The sequence below is a fragment of the Siphateles boraxobius genome, unplaced genomic scaffold (assembly GCF_051911475.1).
Source record: "Siphateles boraxobius isolate OS27281-9 unplaced genomic scaffold, OSU_SipBor_1 191, whole genome shotgun sequence".
Lineage (NCBI taxonomy): Eukaryota > Metazoa > Chordata > Actinopteri > Cypriniformes > Leuciscidae > Siphateles > Siphateles boraxobius.
Window position 1 is genome coordinate 107,501 of NW_027508801.1, and position 23,390 is coordinate 130,890.

A 23,390-nucleotide genomic window follows, 5' to 3' on the forward strand; every position below is an offset into this window, starting at 1 on the left:
CACTTTTATGACGGTTAGATGCACTTTTATGATGAATGGATGCACTTTTATGATGGATGGATGGATAGATGCACTTTTATGACGGATAGATGCACTTTTATGATGAATGGATTCACTTTTATGATGAATGGATGCACTTTTATGATGAATGGATGCACTTTTATGATGGATGGATGGATAGATGCACTTTTATGACGGATAGATGCACTTTTATGACGGATAGATGCACTTTTATGACGGATAGATGCACTTTTATGACGGATAGATGCACTTTTATGACGGATAGATGCGCTTTTATGATGGATGGATGGATGTATAGATGCACTTTTATGACGGTTAGATGCACTTTTATGATGGATAGATGCACTTTTATGATGGTTAGATGCACTTTTATGACGGATAGATGCACTTTTATGACGGATGGATGGATGTATGTATAGATGCACTTTTATGACGGATAGATGCACTTTTATGATGGATGGATGCACTTTTATGATGGTTAGATGCACTTTTATGACGGATGGATGCACTTTTATGACGGTTAGATGCACTTTTATGATGGATGGATGCACTTTTATGATGGTTAGATGCACTTTTATGACGGATAGATGCACTTTTATGATGGTTAGATGCACTTTTATGACGGATAGATGCACTTTTATGATGGTTAGATGCACTTTTATGATGGATCGATTCACTTTTATGATGGATAGATGCACTTTTATGATGGATGGATGCACTTTTATGATGGATGGATGCACTTTTATGATGGATGGATGGACTTTTATGATGGATGGATGCACTTTTATGGACTTCAAAACAGAAACCGGCCATCCACAGCCATTATAAAGCTTGGAAAAGCCAAGACATTTTGTAATATAACTCCGATTGTATTCATCTGAAAGAAGAATGTCATGAATTGAGGGCGAGTAAATCATGGGGTAATTTTCATTTTTGAGTAAACTATCCCTTTAACCTGTTAACCTTCAAGGCCACTTTTGAAAAATCCCCAGAAATGGCATACCCAAACTTAAACAGATACAGTTCATGAACCCTTTGCACTAAAAGCACAAGTATGATCTCATTTGAAAGCTGACACCTAGTAGTTTATTGTAAATGTAGAAATAATTATTGTCATAATGAAAAAAAAATGTTTAAATAGCTTCAAAGTTTTGTAAAGTTATTAGAAATTTACTTTTATGAAACATCTTCATAAAAATAAAATTGAAGTTGGCCCTGGAGGAATCTAGAAATGCACTGCAGCTAAAGCCATATGTGTGACCATTTTATATTTAAAATCTGAAAATGATAAGTCTAAAACTCTGTATTTAGTTAAATGTTTTTCAAGATCATTTCAAATTACTTTATTTTGATTAGACTCTAAAATGCAAACTGATGTTTAGTCATCTTCTGAGTCATCTAATCAGTCTATTGTCTCTATTATTTTGTGGTGCAAACGAGCCCCATTCAGTGTGAGTCTCCCCTGCACACATTTACACCTCTCCAGACTGGTTATGGCTCTAAATATGCATTTCTTTTGTCTGCATTATAGCTACTAACGACTGGCTATTCACAGGCTATTCATAGGGTTTCAAACCCTAATTTCTTTTATCAAAGTTCTCACTAAATATTTGAAACTGGTATCAAATGCACTGAAACATTTCAGTAAGCATTCCTATTTAGAAAAAAAATCATAAATCAATAACTGCTGGTGGCAGGTGCACCTGGGCTAGCTAGCATGTTAGCTTAGCACACCATCAATACACGACCATTTAAGAGATTAAAACCATGTTTGTGCTCCAAACTTACTTTATAACGCAAGTCGAGTGTTTTAAATAATCTTCTGTGATCTAATTTGGCTTCATATAAAAAAAAATCCGACAGAAAATGTATTATTTATAGTGTTCTGCACGATGATGAAATCTATATCGATTAGCATTACATTATAAATATAATCTATTATTATGAAATACCTGGCATGGCTTGAAGAACACAGGTAACTCAAATATCATTGCAATCATGTTTATTGTCTTCAAAACATCTTTATCTGCATGTTACAGCGATCTCTGTCAGCTACTTTCTGTATCAGTGACGTCCTGGAATGTCACATGACTGGGTCTTCTTCGTGATCCATATATGGACTGTTATTGTGCATATAGCGCCCTCAGGCTATTGGTATGAATTGAAAACACAGCACATCTCAGTAAGAAGCGATCATAATGATTACATCGACGCATTTGGGTATAAATTCAACAAATATTATTCCTGTCTATAGAAATATGATGTGAATCTATGAGAATATATCAATATTTCTCCAAGTCTGCACATTTTTGAGCTAAAGCCCTGAGGGACGTTGTTTTGTGAATCGCTGTCATGACGACAGCACGGAGTGTTTTTTATGAATGGACCAGCTGACGCTCATAATTCATATTAAAGGTATCGACTCATTTTTTCATTTCATAACTCCTGACACAAATTAAGACATAACTGTCACTATAAGTTTCTCAGAATACAATAGTGGTCAAATACTGAATCTTGAGTATTATATCTTTTTAATGATGTATAGTTTGTCAAGGTATAACATTAAATCTGATAGTAAATTTGAACTAAATAAAAAAAAACCGCTTCAGTGCGCCGACGCTCTGGAAACGGTTAACAGGTTAAACTAGCATGTCATTGTTTGTTGATCTTGCAAGAGCTTGACCAAACTCACTGTACGCCTCTTAACCCGGTGAAATTTCGTAAAGAGGATGAATCATTAGAAGTCTGTGGATCATGGAAAACGTGACGGCAAACAAGCTGAAAGTACTTACTTCATTGTGCTGGTCTTGGCAGTTTTCCCTACTTGCTTAGCGAGGCTCTCAATGGCTGTTTTGCATACTTCTATGCCAAGAGAAGCAAATTGGTGTGCCAGACAAGTCCAAACTAAGACTGCAGGCTTATTCTCGAGGCTAAGAGAAGAGAAGACATTCTCGCTGTCTCACTGAGTTAAGAAACAGACAGTAAAGAGCCATGCATGATTGACTAGTCGACAGAGAGCTCTTGTTTGTTTGTTTTCACATTGTTTGAAGGGCAGGTAGGACTTTTACATACAACGACAAGCTATATTACGTGAAACCGACAAGGGAAACTGATATCTTTGGATAAAAAGTAAAGGTTGGGTACAGAAAAACACCCTTTATGCCACATCTGAAGAATCCCATGATCAAATGGATTGAAAAAAGCAGCTGATTCCTTGAAGAGGAAAAAGAAACGTGTTGAATTCAGAGTCTGAGGCTAAAGGGCCGTTCACACCAAGAACGACAACTATATTTGCATCCACATCAACGAACGATAACTATAAAGATAGCTATAACGATAACTATATTTGCGTCCACACCAACGAATGATAACTATAAAGATAGCTATAACGATAACTATATTTGCGTCCACACCAAACAACAATAACTATTAAGATAGCTATAACGATAACTATATATGCGTCCACACCAACAAATGATAACTATAAAGATAACTATATTTGCGTCCACACCAACGAATGATAACTATAAAGATAGCTATAACGATAATTATATTTGCGTCCACACCAACAAACGATAACTATAAAAGATAGCTATAACGATAAATATATTTGTGTCCACACCAACACACGATAACTATAAAAGATAACTATATTTGCGTCCACACCAACGAATGATAACTATAACGATAACTATAACGATAACTATATTTGCGTCCACATCAACGAACGATAACTATAAAGACAGCTATAACGATAACTATATTTGCGTCCACACCAACGAAAGATATAAAGATAGCTATAACGATAAATATATTTACATCCACACCAACAAACGATAACTATAAAAGATAGCTATAACGATAAATATATTTGCGCCCACACCAACAAACGATAACTATAAAAGATAGCTATAACGATAAATATATTTGCGTACAAACCAACAAACGATAACAATAATGATAACCATAACAATAACTATATTTGCGTCCACACTACAAACGATAACAATAATGATAACTATAACGATAACTATATTTGCGTCCACACCAACAAACGATAACAATAATGATAACTATAACGATAACTATATTTGCGTCCACACCAACAAACGATAACTATATTTGCGTCCACACCAACAAACGATAACAATAATGATAACTATAACGATAACTATATTTGCGTCCACACCAACAAACGATAACAATAATGATAACTATAACAATAACTATATTTGCGTCCACACCAACAAACGATAACAATAAAGATAACTATAACGATAACTATATTTGCGTCCACACCAACGAACGATAACTATAAAGATAGCTATAACGATAACTATATTTGCGTCCACACCAACGAACGATAACTATAAAGATAGCTATAACGATAAATATATATGCGTCCACACCAACGAAAGATATAAAGATAACTATAATGATAAATATATTTGCGTCCACACCAACAAACGACAATAATAACTATAAGGATAACTATATTTGCGTCCACACCAACAAACGATAACTATAAAGATAGCTATAACAATAAATATATTTGCGTCCACACCAACGAACGATAACTATAAAGATAGCTATAAAGCTAAATACATTTGCGTCCACACCAACGAACGATAACGGACTGTTCATTGTAAGCTCGCGCGCTGCGGTTGTAACATAATTGAACATGATTTTGCTGTTCTCGTGGCATTTACACGGCTTTAACCAGCAGATGTCCTCAGCAAGCTAATAATCTACAGTGAATTTAGCTGACATAGTCAATATAGTGGAATAAAAATAACACCTAGTCTTTTTCACCGCAACTTAAAAGGAAGCAAGACAATGTTGTGGAAACGAGCGCTGGAAACCTGAGGTAATACTTCTGTTTATGGATATGAGCGATTGCTTTCCATCCCCATTCACTTGAAAAGTGGCTTGACTTATCAAACCAGAAAAAAAATCAAATCAGACCTCAGCGATTAACTTCTCCACAATGTTGTCTGCCATTTTAAATGCACGAGCCCTTTAAATTAGAATGGATTCTGATTGCCAGTCAGTGTTTTATCGTTCAAGAGCTGTAATGAAAAAATCGTTACGAAAGTAATCCCAACTATCGTTATCTTTATAGCTGTGGTGTGAACTCTGCTAATCTTTAATATTGAGAATGATTTTTAAAACTACAGTATATATTTATCATCCTTGATGTGAACTATCCCTTTAAGACTACTTTCTTTGGTTAGTCTATAGGTGAACCTTGGTGGCGACTGGAAGAATGGAAGTCTGATCCCACCACCCCTCCATCTAAAAAGCAATGCACTTGTCATCTTATATCCCATTTCTACCCTGTGCCCTTGCCTCCGAGCAATAAATGGGTAATTTCCATGGCTGTGGGCCCCTTAGTTCAAGCTTCCCCAATAGCCCCACATCAAAGAGGATCCTATTGGCAACAAAGAACTGACGAGCCCAAAAAAAGAAGTGGGGGAAACAAAGGGGCCTGGGTCACCAGTCTAATTTCTCTCGCAAAGACTTTCATTAATAGGCAAGCATGGACCCGTAATCTGCCCCCATGTCCCGCTAGGCTTAGGGAGGGGGCAAGAAAAAGGTCCCCTGGCATTGACCCTGCACCTCCTTCCCCATTCTCTTTAAACTCGTCATTCTCCGTAGTCCCTCTTTTCACCGACTGAAGGTCAAATGGAGAGAAACAGGGTGGAAAAGGGGATCTATGTCTCTGATGAATGAGGAAGAAAAAGATAAATTCAATGTATTCAATTTAATAACTCAAGTGGTGTAACCATAGCCATACAAAATAGGGATCCACCATATTGATATCGGCCTGATAAGAAAAATTGGCCAATATGTTAAAGTTGATAAATAATGTATTATTTCCTTCAGCTGAGAGACTTCAGATGCGCACTGCTCAACATGATGGTTTTGCATTGCTTGAAATATGATTGGAATCACTTAAAAAAAAAAGTAAAATACAGTTCAGTGCAACATGCAGCACACGTCTGTCATATCGGCTACATATAATAAGAACATTATAATTGTGTGCTTGAGACATGGCTTTTAATGATGAGACTTTTGTTTTTGTAATCAGGATCTCAAAATTTAGATTTATCTACCAATATATCGGTTATCGGCTTGCAAATATAAAGAATTATCGGTATCGGCCAATCCCTTATAAAAAATAAATACACCATGAATGACATGAGTCTATGCATCTTTATTAAATATTAAAATAAAGTTTAAGGTAAAAAAATATAAATAAAACAAATAATAAAACAATTATCAAAGCCACTTAAGAAAAATATGCTAATAAAGGACAAACACAAATATCCTGTTTGACATCTGTTTTTGCACAAGACTAAAGCAGGAACAATCAGTCATCCTCAAAGAACAGACTTGCTTGTCAAAGACCTGATTTTTTTATGAGGTTGCGATCCTTTGACATGTTTGCTCGGGTGGCTGCTTCCACTGATTATCCGGGTCACATGACCGAGGTGAGCTGGTCTCCTGAGAGAGGGGGGAAGGACTGCACTTCTTTTGTAATATCTAGACTAGTGATTTAGCACAGCTGAGTAACTTGTGCTTCGTTCCCTTCCCCCAGACATCAATCCACAGCACTTCTTCCCGGAGGACGACGAAGGGTTGCCAGGTGCCGTTTATAAACCCTCGAGTTAAGTAGAAATGAAAGGTACACAAACACACCTTGCCATTCAAACCTGGGAAATAAACAATGACTCTTTTTTTTCCCAGGCGATATCTTCCCGTACACTTTTGTATTACTGAAGAGAGCTCTAATGTCAACACCCTTGAGGCCATTTCTTGCTAGTGTGTCTTCATCGGTTTTGGATTTTATCAGCTTGCAAAAGCCAGAAGAATTAAACGAGCGAGAACGGGCTGCATCTGGTCATTGGATTCATTTACATGCAACCAAATAATCCGTTAGTAATTGGATTGACGGCTCAATCAGACTGAAAAGCCTTCATGTAAACACCTTAAAGGGTTAGTTCACCCAAAAAAAAAATTCTTTCAGTAATTACGCACCCGTGCAATGACGTAGAAATAGCGTAATGACGTGTGACGCGCTGAACGAGCTGTTCTTACTGTGGAATAAAGTGTCGTATAAATTAGTTACCCGTCATTTTATAATGACCAGAATTCTTATTAATACCAGAAATGGATAAATATTAAGTCCGCTGTTTAAAACAAAAAAAGAACCAATGTAGGAGAATGATTATTATGCGCAAACAACGGGAAACGGTATATTCGTGCAGTGTACGCATGTCAAAAAAACAATTCCAATTTGAAACTTGCGACATAATCACGCACATCAACCAGATTAATTGTTTAGCGTTCATGTAAACACTAAATTCAATTTAAACAAAAGTTGTTCATGTAAACGTAGTCAATGACTCTTTGTTCCCAGGCGATATCTGCCCGTACACTTACTGAAAGTAACGTCAACACCCGTGAGGCCATTTCTGGCTAGTGTGTCTTCATCGGTTTTGGATTTTCAGCTTGCAAAAGCCAGAAGAAAAACACGAGCGAGAACTGGCTGCATCTGGTCATTGTTGTCCAATATTGACAGCGCTGACAGGGACCGAGAGAGCCAGCCCGATCCTGCTGCGAAACGCAAGAGCTGTTAGACGAGGAGGAGAAAGACTTTGATGGAAGATCTAAGGGGGAAAAAACGAAGAGACAAAAAGGGAAGTGTGGAACAAAACCAAAAGCAGAGCTTGACCACAAGCCGAGAAAGAAAGAAAAAGACAGGCTAGATCTGGCATTCTGTATGCGCTTGGCTCAGTCTGTCTGACTGACAGAGAAAAGAAAGAGACAAGAGATACTAAGAAAAGAAATGAATACCACACTCTCCAAGGCAAACATGACAACCCAACAGGGCTCTTTGTGTGTTTTCCAGACCGGCTTGCCTGAGCCGACATCCACATGTCAAGTGTCTGTCTTCATTACATTCTTTCGGACAAGGGGACAATAGCCACGACACAAGACTTCTGCTCTGGATTTGGAGAAATCCACGGTGTTTATGACAGACACGCTGGTTGGAGAGGTGGAAATGTGCCATCAAGAGAAACCGCCTTCAGACAGATCCAAGGACCTCCTCACAGCAAAGTAAACAACCTTTAATTGTTTGGCAAGGTCTGGCGGTTCTCCAAAACAACGTTTGTCTTGTCTACTTCGCCAATTTCCTTTAAAGACCTGCTTTACTGTCAAAACACAAAGGATTCAGACAACAGATATTTTTTATAATAGTGTGTGCAGGACACGATAGTTCATTTATGTAAGTGAGGAGAGCAAAATAAAGTAATCTGACATATTATACACAAATATTCTTCATACAGCGACTACTAGTAATATTTGGGAGCAAAAATGATTGGGACACTTTGAGCTGATCATGTTTTGCTGAAGTGTTTTTTCTTTAATTGCTAATGCACCTTTTTACACCACAGACTGAACAACATGAAGCATTGGTTAGTAATTGTTTGAGCTAAACTGGTATTATCTAATTGTGCAGTTAAATTTAACAGCTGACAGATATTCATCATAATTCATGTGTGAGAGTCTAACAGAAGGACGGACAAAACCAGTGAAATATCAACTGAGTTCTTCTCATATTTTATTACCATTTTCTAAACTATAGTGAATAAACAAGTGATAATGTGAGAAATGTTGAAGATGTCTGAATGCATTTTGGTTTGACTGTATATATATTCCCCTTTTATTTCTGGAAAAGACAAAGTCTTGTGGTTAAGGCTCATTTGAACACCAGAGCATCATGCTTTCAAGATGTTAAACGCAGGACTGGTTATGGCTGCCATCCAATAAAAAGAGAGAACTTGCATGAAGAGATTGCCACAAAGGACAGCCAGGACTTGGTTTGCGTGTGTAGAGGTTTGCCACCCAGACTCAGGCATCGCAACAACTCTGACCTGGCAAGGACTCAAGCTCGTTTCGCTAAAGCCAAGCTAACGTCACGCCAGCTCACCACAGGGATGTTTTCCGGAGAGGAACTTCAGGAGCCATAAAGCTCTGGAAGATTTGACATTTCAGAGTGTCAGTAGCTGGGAACGGCAAGAGAAGAGGCTCTAAAAGGCTCTAGACTGTAAAAAAAGATGGACGACGCCCCTTCACTCTCTTCCATTGGTGAAAAGTGAAGCCGCCAAAGTCCTAATATGGCCCTGATATCTTGCGCTGATTTGGGACCTGATTTTGTGCAGTAGTGAACGTGAAGCCGCGATATCAAGGTCCCGCCCTCACTCCTGCGTAAACTGTTACTATAACGTTTACTGTGTGAAATAAACAGTTATGGACATGTAGAAATTAAACGAAGTTGAAGCTCCAATCTCCTCCCGAAAATCCCCCAAAAAGTCTGTTTGGTGCCTCAGTGATACTTCGTTTAGAGCAGCTGTCAATCATGACGTCAGACACTAAGACAACTTATTTTTTAAAAACTAACAATTAAACTTACAACAGCGTGATAAAAACTATCTTATATGACAGAAAACATCTTTGGAAAAAAATTATTTGAAGTTTAATTTGATTGTTTAGTTTCCATCGCGTAGACACGCATGTTGCTACGCTCTTGCAAAACGTCACTTTCTCTGAGCTTTTTTTTCTCATAAGGGTTTCCTACCCTCTACTTTCCATGAACTAGGGTTGGGTATCGTTTGAATTTTAATGATTTCGATTCTTATCGATTCCTAATTTCGATTCCAATAAGGTTAAAAAAAACAACATAGATAGATATCCTTCACGTTAAGTCTTATTGCAAAACATTTAGGCCTAATTGTAGCTGAATATCACGAATAAAAATCAACAGGCTAAAGTACACTTACACAAGGAACGTTTGCCGGTGGTTTAAAAACACCATAGAAAAACAACTAGCCTAACTAAGATACATTTTAAAGCATTATTAAAGACAAGTAAACACCAAGTAATTAAAAAAGAACAAATAAAAAATGTACAATCTATACAATTAGATCGGCCCTCTTCTGAACGGAGGCGGGACGAGGAAGCTCATTTGCATTTAGACACACAAAAACTGCACGTTTTTGCTCACACCCAAAAAGGGGCAAATTTGACAAGCTATGATAAATGATCTGTAAGCTGAAATTTCACAAACACATTCTGGGGACACTATAGATTTATATTACATCTTGTGAAAAGGGGCATAATATGTCACCTTTAAAGTCATTTTGAAATGCTCACAAAGGAATTGAAATTTTAATTTTAAACAAGTATCCGATTCCTGACCTCAAGTATTGGAATCAAATCTCGATTCCCAACACTACCATGAACCCCTCATTATTCGCCCTGGTTTTGAGGGGCTGTCACTGGGGGATAGAGGAGGGTTTGGGCATTTCCATCTCCTCATGCTAACCGATCTTTGATCCACACGGGTCTCTGTAAATACTAGAGTCCCAAAGGTCAGCATTTGGTATTCAAATTACACAGCAAAGAGGAGGTTCAGCCTTTAGGTTGAACATTTTAGCAACGCAACATTTTAGATGAGAATCACATACATATGCAGGAACAATTCATGCACCAGTGATGCAGAAAAACTAGCCAACCCTTGCAAGTTCATTTCTGTAAGCTGGTGTGATTTATTTAGACTGCTAATACCTATAACCAGGGATGCACTGATATGAAAATTATGGCTGATGATACCGATAACTATTTATATTTGCAAGCCGATAACCGATATATTGGTCAATAAATCCAAATTTTTATACAATTTCTGAGAGCCTGATAACAAAAACAAAAGTCGGACCATGTCCCAAACACACAATTATAATGTTATGTAGCCGATATGACAGACTTGCGCTGCACATGTTGCACTGAACTGCATTTTCCTTTTTTAAGTGATTTCAATCATATTTCAAGCAATTCAAAAACATCATGTGGAACAGTGCGCATCTGAAGTGTCTGAAGAAAATAATCCATTATTTAACTGCTTCTTATCAGGTCGTATCAAGCTCTGGTGTGTAGCCTATGCAAGCATGTGTGCGTGCATGTGGGGGTGCGATTTTATAACAATAATCGAATAATACCCAGTGATCTACGAATATTTGTTTGCTTGAAATGCCCATCCCTAATGCATAGCGCTTAATGTTTTGTATAATGAGATTTTAATCGGGAGATTTCAAAAACAAGAAAACTGAGCTCCTATATAGCTACAATAAACTTTATATCCTGAACATTGATGATAAAGTAATGCGATGCACGTACTGCTTTCAGTGACAGACAAACCATATCTGTCATTCGCAGGTCAAAAACCTCATCGGCTTACTCAATTTGAGCTTGATTTTCATGAAATATTAATATAGGACACATGCAAGTGTCTTACCATAGCTATATAAAGCCACAATACCAAACATCAACAAGTGTTTAATGATATGTAAATCTGTCGATTTATCATCACCAACAACGTCATACTAGGAGCTTCTTGTACTCCCACATGACTTAAGCTCGAGTTTCACATCAAATGCGAGTACTAGGCCTACTTTTAATATAATATCTAGTGTTTATATGTTTGTGCAATTTTAGCCTGCATTTTTATACAGTGGTTTTATACAGAGGTTTTTTTACTTATAGAAACTGTGCCATGGCAAAAAAACAAAAAAAAGGTTGCATTATAAAAAGGGAAACACTGCATTATACAACTCTCCACAGAGCTCAAGAAGCCTCTGGGCATCTAAACAGAGACGTCGCTAACAACTCCAACTGCAAAGCATGCTGGTTATCACTCATTCCCATGACCCTCTCTGGAGGCGCATTCAGACTTTCCTCTGGCTTGTTTTCTGCATTTTTCAAACGGAGGCCGTGTGCCACGAGACCGCGGCACTGACACTGTATCATCACGACTGGAGGTTGAGCCAGACGGATGGAGATTCGAAGAGACCGGGGAAGCATTTGATGTGGTGTGAACTAGCACAACTTCTGTGCGTTAGCAAGAGAGATGAGCGGCGCTAATGGAGCTAATGAAACGAGTGGGCGAAGGAGAAAGTTTAAAGGTGCAGTCTGTAAGAATGACAACTAGTGGTTGAAATAGGTATTGCAGTCCAATTCAAAATATCGGAGATTGTCGTTTCTCCCGCCCCGCCTCCTCAGACTCGACGCGCAACAGGAACGAGCGCAATGGACAACAAAAAATGGCAAAGTGCAGCATCTCAGAGTCAGACCAAAACCCAGCCTGGAAACGCACATTTCAAAGTGAAATAACTGGCTGTAGAAGTGTTTCTCAGAGAAATGAGTATATGAACTTAGCATGTTTCCTCAATATATGCAAACATATTATGGTATTTTTATGCTTTAGTAGAGTGAAAAAGTTACAGGACCTTTAAGCTACACTGCGTTTACACGGGCACAAAAAATCTGATCTTTTACTCACATCTGACAGATTTGTTGCACACGTGTAAACGCACAAATCCGCATGAGATCCGTTTTTTTCACGTCCAATCTGAGCCACTTATAAATGTGGTTTTAAATCAGATACATATCCAATATCTGGACAATCTGATCGCATGCGCTTTCTCTCTAAACATTCATGAGTCATGACAGCTGTTATCTTGTCCATGCTGGCATATAATCATGACCACCCGACATGAATTTTATAAATAATTTTTAATAGCACGGCCGTTCAAAACCAGGGTCTACCATTATGGAGCTAGAATTGTGTCTTTATTACATGCGAGAAAATAAATGGTCTGAGAGAGAAAAAAAAGTTTGAGAGAAAATGTTATCACACTGACAGCAAAAAAGCTTTTCATGAGAGAAAAAATTATATTTGAGAGAAAAAGTCTACAGAAACTAGCTCACTACTCACTAAATAAGGTGAGAAACTATCTAAATCAAAACATTCATTTGGCATTTGATTTAAAAATAGTATAAACAGGTGAGTTTGCAAGTTTACCTAGCGTGATGGCTAATAATATAATACACATTCATTCATGAATATGAGTGCTATTTTTTAATGTTTAATATTCAGTGATGCTGAACTTGCTCCGCTATACCCATCGAGTTGTGTGTGACATCATCTTACCCAAACATTGGAGTGTCCGTGCTCAACTAAGGCAGAGGCGGCATCTATCTCGGTGAACCGAACAATGGTGTAATGATTCAGATCGACTCCCTAGACAAGACGATTCTCACCCAACTGGTAGGGGTGTAAATCGGAGCCTACATGACGATTCGATACGATACCGATTTCTTAAGCCAACGATTCGATTATTTTCGATACTTCAGAATTCCCCGCGATACGATTCAATACTCGATATTTTTACATGATATCTATTAAGTTTCAAATAAATCAACAAAAATGTTTATAATTTGCCTTTTATTGAGAATACAGGAACAGTATTCTATTCACATAATGTGTATGTTGTGCTCAATGCACTGCAAATAGAACAGCAAATATAACAGTTACTGCATACAGTTCAAAACTTGATTCTATCGAATCCTGGTGCGTTTCCGTGCATCTTACATCATCGCAAACGTGTACGACGCATGATAGAAAACAGAACGCGGGTCAATGTATTGTGTTTTTTTATTTTATTTGGTGCTATTATGCGCAGCTGAGTGAACAACACCGGTTTACTGTGTCGCATTTGGCTTTTTGCTGATTGCAAACGCAGGAGACAGTGGATTTCCATTAATTTGTTGCCCTAAGTCCACACGCTATGTGTGTGTGAATACACGGCAGACTCACACTCGCTCTTATCCAACGTAAATTATCAACACTATCATCCCTTACATGTGTTTTATTTAACTAAATACATCATAACCAGCTAAAAAGCATGCGGAGGTCACTTACTTCCTGAACAAGTGCGCACCCGAGTCCGTGATGCTTTCACATTCACGCGAGCCGCGGCACGGTTCGAGTGCAACCGAACTCAGCGCACCTCCTCCAGGCAGTCTCTCGGGTTCGGTACCCCAGTGCGCACCCGGGTCCGCATGACAGACAGCGTTCACATAATTAGCGATTTTTCATGCGAACCGTGCCCGTTCCGTTCCGAGTTGGTGTGAAAGCACCCTATACTTTTCAAGTAAGCTGTTGAAGTAGCCTTTTGTACACGTTAGCGCCTGTTTGTTTACTTTAGTAACTGCTAGCTTGGAATTCGCTGACTAAGTTACTGATGGTGCATTCACACTGGCAGTTTAGTTACGTTAGCCCAGTGCATAACAACAATCGTTTGTACGCATATGAGCGGATGCTGAAAATAGACAGGCGGGAAAACAAACACATTAATCGCAACTCTTGCGGACGCAGCGTTGCATCGAATCGTCGGCTGTATAATCGATGCATCGATTATAATCGATTAATATTTACGCTCCTACCGACTGGCCAATAGGAACGTGGCCCCGCCCATGACACAATTTTCACAGCGAAAGCAAAATCCGGACACGAGAGCAAAGAAAAGCGTTTTGAGAGAATTTTTTTTTCTTTTTTCAGAGAAAATGTTTTCACACCGATAGCAAAAAATATATATTTGAGATTTTTCTTCAAAGTATTTTGAGAGAGATTTTTTTTCTCAGAAATAATTTAAAAAATTTCATTTTAAGTTCTATGAGAAAATGCTTTCTCTCAAAACTTTTTTTAGTCTCTCAAATATTATTATTTTTTGCTATTGGTGTGAAAACTTTTTCTCTCAAATATTATTTTTTCTCTCATGAAATGCGTTTTTGCTATCAGTGTGATAACTTTTTCTCTCCAACTTTTGTCAGATCATTTATTTTCTCGCATGTAATAAAGACACAATTCTAGCTCCATATACCATGTGCATATTAAAACCATCACCGAACATCATTTTGAGCGGGAATTAATATAAACACAGATATCGGATGCCAGTCTAAAGTGAATGTAAACAGACGGGATCTGTGCATTAAGACTTGCAGTGTAAATGCAGCACTTTTCAGTCCAAGCGATTCTGCTTGATCGCAACAAAGGCAAAATATGTCCGGTTGTTCAAATTACAGGCGTCAGCCAAATAGCACAGCGAGACTTGTGTTATTGACACTGCTAAAACAGAACTTGAATTGTCAGGTTAATTTGCCTATAAATGCCTGCTAGCCTGTAAAAAATAAAACTCGCCCCACGGGGACAGCAACTTCCACAGCAAATAACACGCATAAAACCTCACAGGACCGAGCAATGAAAAACAGAGAAAGGTTCAGCTTTATCAAGCTGCAAATGTCTGGATTTTGTTTGTTTACAGCACAAACACAAGCAGACGGCTAATGTCTAGTCCTGACGCTTAAATCTAAACTGTTTGGCACAGGTCCTGGATGAAAAACAATAGTTTTTATGGGGGAAAAGCATTGCGTAATGAGGCAAAAAGCAGCGTTTCTGTCAGTCACCTGCACCTGAATTAGAGTCCAGGGAGCAAAACAAAGCGTGTTTTCTCTAGTGTGCACTTCTCTAGATGGGTAACAAGCACAAAACAGGCTTGATTATTTATATATACACAAAATGCTATTGGAAATCCATATTAAACATTGTTGCGAGCCGACAGATATCACTGAAATAAGCGTCCTGAGAAATCACAGAATCTGAGTGTCAGCCAAACAGAAAACTAGCCAATCGAAGGCGTTATTGGAGGATGGGGGATTGATGTGATTAATTCATTCAATGTGGCAAAATCGTTTAGAGCATCTACTAATTTGATTGAGATAACAGGAAAAAACCCACGAATAAATCAGCTTTGTGATCAAGTAGATCTATCCGTTTAAACTGATTAGGGCTGCATCTAAATTAAACCAAAAACGCCATATAACTGTAATATATATATATATATATATGACACAATATTTGCTAATGTATCATCACAAATATACGATTATAGTTTTGTTAATATTATAAATTAGTTTTTTTTCAGTTTTCATTTTAATTTAGATTATAGTGGTTGTAAGTGTTAGTAATTTTGTTGTAATTTGAGTTTGGGTTATTTATAGTGCTGGGCAACGATTAATCGAATAAAAAATAAAAGTTTGTTTACATAATATATGTGTTTGTACTGTGTATATACTGTATATGTACATACACATATATATATATATATATACACACACACACACAACAAATATTATACATAAATATATTTTACATATAAATAACACATTTTTCTTAAATACATACATGCATTATACACAGTACACACACATTTATTATGCAAACAAATGTATGAGTTTAATTGTGCGTTTTGCACTCATTTGTTTCCATTTCTCCTCATGAAGCAGCGCAAGCCTCAACAGCACAACCTTATTACTGTCAGTACATTATATATTATATTATCATTCACTATCAATCGCCTCTTACACTAAATGAATGCAGAATCACTCACGTTTTGGCGATTCCCTAGTTATTTTTTGTTATTGATTTTTTAATCAGGCTACAAAATTCCAAGTATTTAAAGGGATAGTTCACCCAAAAATGTAAATTCTGTCAGTAATTACTCTCCCTCATGTTGTTCAACCCCGTAAGACCTTCGTTCATCTTCGCAACACGAATTAAGATATTTGTGATTAAATCTGAGAGCTGGATCACTCCTCCATGGGCTTCTAAGGGATTGAAAAGTTATTAAAGACATCGTTAAAATAGTCCGATTGACTACAGTGGCTCAATCTAAAGTTTAGTCAAGCGACGAGAATACTTTTTGTGCACAAAAAAACAAAAACAACGACTTTATTTCAACACTTAATTTCCTTCTCTGTGGGCGTCGAGTGAGTTCACTAGTGTAACAGCGCAGCGCTTCTGTGTTGTACGTCACACGCATCACACACATGACCAGCGTCGGCCAATAGTGAGCGTCTACGCGTGACGTAGCTCTACGCTATCACACTACGCTAACTCACTCGAGGCCCACAGAGATGGAAATTAATAGTTGAAATAAAGTCGTTATTTTTGTTTGTTTTTGCGCACAAAAAGTATTCTCGTCGCTTGATAAACTTAAGATTGAGTCACTGTAGTCACTCGGACTATTTTAACGATGTTTTTAATAACTTTTCGGGGAACAAGTGTCAATCCCTCAGAAGCCTATGGAGGAGTGATCCAGCTCTCAGATTTAATCACAAATATCTTAATTCGTGTCCCGAAGATGAACGAAGGTCTTACGGGGTTGAACAACATGAGGGAGAGTAGTTACTGACAGAGTTTACATATTTGGGTGAACTATCCCTTTAATGTCGAGCCCTGAACCTGGAGCAATTTAAATCATAACTGCAATATTTATCACCATTAGATTTTGTTCCCCCTCGTCTTCATTTCAACACTCGCACTTTTGAACACAACAGCGATTACATGTGTAACGGTTTCCTCCGTCTTACCGTCCTCCGTCTCCTGCCACACGATGCCCTCCAGGTTGACGCTGGTTCCAGGTTCACAAGGACCCAGACACTCGGGCTCGGTGGCCAGAGCCACGTCTGAGGTGTTGACGGCCACGGAGCGCGTGCGGACCATGATCTGCTCGCACGAGGACGAGACGTCGGCGCTGAGGACTGGCGCGAGGAGCAGGAGCGGTGGAGGAGCCGGCGTGGACACCGGAGACTCCATCTGTGGGACATTACAGAGAGCGTTCGGTTAGATCGGGATCACCACACCATGAGAAGAGGCCAGGGATCAGAAAGTAAAAGTCCTGCCATATGTTTACTCCAGCAATTAGTTCTATCTCCTGGGGCCGGTTACATAAACCTTGAAGACTACTCTTACAAGTTAGACATCAAATTTTTTCTATACGATACTTCGTAGCTTTTTTAAAACAGTTACCTAAAAACATAGATTAGCCTAATTTGATACCAAAAACTAAGCCTGACTGCTAGTGGGTCATACTAGAGCTTAAAACACTGTCTTAACGTAATGGCTATGTTTATGCAACCGGCCCCTGGCTGAAAACTGTGCTAATTAGCAAATCCAGGTGATTGAAACAAACTTTTACTTTCTGAACCTGGACTTTACACCAAATCATGGTTTGTAAACCGCTCGAGGAATCACACCTGTACGATTTCAAAGCATTCAATTATTACAGTAACACTTAGTTAACATGAACTGCACGTATACAACATTTATTAATCTTTGTTAATGTTCATTTCAACATTTACTAATACTTTACTACAATCTTGTTAACATTAGTTAATGCACTGTGAACTAACATGAGCTAACAATGAACAGCTGTATTTCTATTAAATACATACATACATACGTAACAAATGTATTCCTCATTGTTAGTTAAAACATTAACTAATGAACCGTATTGTAAAATGTTACCATTAGTACTGTATGGTGACAATGAATAACCCCTAATGTGAGACGCCCAACAAACGAATGTGAAACATTATGTAAATGCTCCCAGAATTTAGTTAAAATGCAAAGACTTGGAGTAACACTTTATACCATATAATTTTAATGAATATTTTGTTATATTAACCATCAGTTGTAATATTGGTGAATATTTATATTTTATATAAAATATTTTTATTTAAATAAAACATTAAAATGTATAAATAAAAATGTATATCAATAATAATATTAACTTGGAGTATTTTAACTAAATTCTGGGAGCATTTAAATATTTTTGAGCAAATAAAGGTTTCACATTCATTTGTGTGTGTGTGTGTATATATATATATATATAAGATCCAAGATCTACATTAAATTCAAGTATATAAAATGATAGCAGAATTAGGAAGTTTGTAGGCCTTTGAAACAAAAACGTATCCAGGGTTAGATGTGAATCAGTGTTTCATCAATAATTAGTCATTAACGTTAATTTCAAATAAGGTAAAAGAAAAACAAGGACGAGTAATAATTACAGTGACTGTAAACAGACAGCTATGAAGGCGTAAGCAGACATTACGCTTAATGCCAAACATCGAAGTTCAATTACAGCAATTATAAACGGGCCGGGTGAAGTGTGTGAACACAGAGTGTGTTGTGTGGGAGCCTGGGATTATTCAACCTTAATGCCAAGAAGCATCAGTGTTACTGTGATTATCACTCATGCCCAACCACGCTTAAGAGTATCAGTTCATTTCGTGCCATTCGATTTCACATGCGTTGCTGCAAATTCAGCGCTAGACACATGAGCTGATTTGATAATCTAATTATGGGCTTTTGTTGAATTGAATTAAAGCTTGTTGGCGGGTGACAAAGAATTAAAAGCTAAAGCTTTGAGATAAATGTGCCAATTTCCTTCAAAACAGACTTTAAACTACTCCATATCTCTGTTGACATGCAACATGAGTCATGCTCTTGGGTTTGTTTCCTTCGAGAATCAATGGGATCATGGTTTCGGATGACACTGACCAAACAGATTGTTATCATGCAGTGGATCAGACCAATTAAAAAACAAGATTTAATTAAGCTCAATGACACTTCAGATTCTTCAGGAAAACCTCATGCAAATCAACACACACCAACGTTGGCTTTCTTGACATATTTTAAGAAAGTACTATTTCAGTCTTTCTACTTTAATTCAATGTATTACTTTGCAATTATATGTGAAATTTACTTGCTATATCCGAGTGGAAATCGAAAGTCATTTGTTTTAGCGTAGTTGTAACATGAAATTTGCATGATTTATTCCTTCCGAAAACATTTAATTGCTGTTTGGATCATATGCATCAACTCTTATATAAAAAAAATAAAATAAAATAAAAAAATGCAACGATAAATCACATGCAAAATAAAAGTTTGTGTTCACATAATATATATGGTGTATAATTATTTTGTATATATAAATACACACATATGCATGTATATATTCAATAAATATTTGCATATACTGTATAAACTGCATAATTTATATATATATATATATATATATATATATATATATATAAAAATAAATAACATTTTCTAATTTTCAGAGATACTGAATTTGGGATTTTCATTAGTTGTCAGTTTTAATCATCACAATTAAATGAAATAAACATTTGAAATATATTAGTCTATGTGTAATGAATGAATATAATATCCAAATTCTACTTTTTGAATGGAATTACTGAAATAAAACAACTTTTAATGATATTCCAATTATATGACCAGCACCTGTACATATATATATAAATCATGCACAACAAGAAAATGTATTAAATAAAACAGGTCAATGTTGATTTCACGTTGACTTTAAAATGTAAACACCCTCATGTCTGAATGTGTATTCGGCAACACAGCAAAATGTAAAGTCTGTAGAAAGCTGGAAAGAAGAGGAAGATCTGGCGGGATGTTAACGAGGGACGAGTAAACGTGTGTTGCTGTCGTGACTCTCAGCTCGATCACGCCGGCTCCAGACTGAACTCCGGCTGGAAGTGATAAAGCCGCTGGCGGTCGCAATGCCAAGGTCACGGATTAGATTCCCAGGGAATGCCTGAACTGATCAAATGAATTCAATGCCAGTTGCTTTGGAGGACAGTATCAGCCAAATGCATGAATAGAAATGAAATATGTTTGAACAAACCGTCGCCTGGGTACAAGACATGCAATGAAGAAACAGGCTTTTCTTGCTTCTAATGCATTTCTCTTTTCTGTGGCATCCGAATCTGCACAGCTAATTATTAAATCCTCCGGGGCTCATCGCGTGTCGAAATTATTTTTTTTTTTTTTTTTCAATGAAATGAATGTACTATATTTTTTTTCGTTTTTTTTTTTAGGGGATCCTATGGTACTAAATTATATTTAATTTAATTTATATTCTAATTTTTCGAGTTTCACCTGTATGATTGTCCTGAAGAATGAAAGCTTGGATATTTATATGAGCAATATCACGCTCATAGCCATGTAAAATGGCTCTATATCAGACGGCCTACAGTGTTCATTTTGCGTGACAAGATTGTTTCATCGATAAAACACTAATTTCACATCTATTGTCTTTCAATAATTCAAGCACTTTTCAAGTACCTTTTCATAAATATGGTAGTCATGGGTTTTCCAGGATTTCAATTTTAAAAAGTAAAAGTACGTCAAGCACCTTGTACGAACCCTGTAGCACTAAATGTTTAAATGAAAGGCACAGTAATATCTACAGTGTCGGGCAGTGAGAAACTGAACACAGCTTCAGACGGGGTTACGGCGGATTACACTGAGGGTGTAGCATTCAAACACCTGTCCTGTTTACACAAACAACACACACATCTATACCCGAGGCCTATTAAAAGGTCATGTGAGACCCACTGATGCGGTGAAACAGATGGAAAAGACTTGCCTGTAATATCAACACGACAACAATGCAAGGATATAAAAATATTTGCTGATACCGATAACTGCTAATTCTTTATATTTGAAAGGCGATAACCGATATATTGAAAATAAATCTAAATAAATCCAAATTTTTATATGATTTTTGAGAGCCTGTTTAAAAAAACAAAAGCTTCACCATTAAAAGCCATGTCCAAAACACACAATTATAATGTTCTCATTATAATTTTATGTAGCCGATATCACAGACTTTCACTGCGAATGTTGCACTGAACAGTATATTACTTTTTTTATTGAAGTGATTCTGATCATATTTCAAGCAATTCAAAACCATCATGTTGGAAATAATACATTATTTATCGGCTTTAACATATCTGCCAATTTTCCTTATCAGGCTGATAACGATAACATTAAAAATTAACATATATCGGTCGATAACCGATATGATGGCCGATATATCGTGCATCCCTAATAAAAAGTAAAATGGTAAATTTTGAATGCTGAATTTAGTAATCACAACATTATAATGTACAGTATATGAGAAATGGATATAAATTGTGAGATAACCAAAAGGATTTAATTTAAAGGTGCAGTGTGTGATTTCTAGCGGCATCTAGTGGTGAGGTTACGAATTGCAACCAACAAAAGTTACGGTGGCTGACAGGAAGTGATGTCATCGTCTGAGACAGCAGAGAGTAGCCAGTTCAGCAATTAGGTTTCTTTACAAGGATAAATTAAGAAATTATGTTTACTTAATTATTCAGTAAAACTATATGTTATTGCGAATATTATTGTTACTTGTTCATCATTGTGTCAGTGTTTTATTCACTGAACTAAGCTTGCTTCCTTGCACGAAGAGCAACATAGTAACGAAACGCGTTTGTCCATTTAGGGCCACCGTAGAAACATGTCGGCGCATTTCAATGATCGGGAACCCGCGGTGTGTGTAGACAGAAACTGCTCATTCTAAGGGTAATACAAATATAACGTTTCATTAAGTAAGTCTTTATACACCACTGAAAACTTCTTGTTCAAGGTAGTGAGGAAACGCGCTCTGTAGCGCTGTGTGTTCGCTGTCGGCTACGCTAGAAACATGACCACACAATATGTCGACCTCCATAGAAGGGGGCGTCCGCGGTTATGGAGATATAAATGTCTCATTCTAAGGTAATAAAAACATAACGGTTCATTATGCAAGGTCTTTATACACCACTGAAAACATAGTTATGGATCTTATATTGCACTTCTGTCAATAGATCCTCAGAAATATTACACATTGCACCTTTAACAGAAAAGAAAAATTGTTCATGCGATATAGAGAAAGATCTGTATACCGATATATGATTGTGTCAACACAGCCTGAGCATGTATGATCCGCACTGAGAAACACACGCCGCTAACCCCAAACAGTCACACAGCGTGTGCTGGAATGACTCGAGGGGGGGAAACGATCTGGAAACAAGAGCTAAATTAATACAGAACCTCAGAGGGAGAGACGGCGAGGTTCAACAAAAACAACGTTTGCTCCCTGGCTCGGTTCCTCGTCTGTGGTCTGAAGCACACCATTAGCGGTTCTGCGCTCGTTTTCTTTTAGTTTCTCTCCAAGTTTGGTGTACACTAACCCAGCTCAGAGTCCTACTCTGCGGTTAACACAAGATTGAGTTTTTCAAACAACTGACACGCCAAGCCAAAAAAATAAACCGTGCACGGTACTGTCCCCCCCCCCCCCCAGCCTAGCCATCGTTTTTCTGAAACTATCATTTAAATCATCTCAAAACTACATCATAATCTGGGCTGACGACAGGCTTTACTTATCAAGTACAATTGTGTGAAATGAATACCTCTACAGGAAAGACACATGATCTGCCACTTGTGGACGGGATGGCCGACCCAAGCGAGAGTGACACCTGAGACGACGCTTGTAAAAGAGCCTTTCCTTGCCAACGGAGAAGAACTGGGGTCTGGAACGCATCAGACAACCTCTAAATGGGTTACATTTCATCTGTGCAAATGATCTCTCTGGTCCTTAGAGGACGACGACGAAATAAAGAAGTCTGGGAAGGAAAGAAATCTACAAAATTAGGATCTGACAGGGAAGCGTGGCTACACCAGATACTTGGGCCATTTATTTTATAATATTTTTTTTTTTTTAACAACACTACATAGTCTT

At 37.5% G+C, this 23,390-nt stretch overlaps 1 protein-coding gene across 7 annotated transcripts in view; it reads right to left on the minus strand.

The window, feature by feature from the left end:
- znf609a (zinc finger protein 609a) overlaps positions 1-23,390 on the minus strand; it is a 157,299-nt gene that overhangs the window by 26,498 nt on the left and 107,411 nt on the right. For all 7 annotated transcript variants that reach the window (XM_077235429.1, XM_077235432.1, XM_077235431.1 and 4 more), the window contains one exon: positions 17,356-17,581. In XM_077235429.1, coding sequence (XP_077091544.1) covers positions 17,356-17,581 — 226 coding nt within the window. The remainder of the gene's footprint in view (positions 1-17,355; positions 17,582-23,390) is intronic.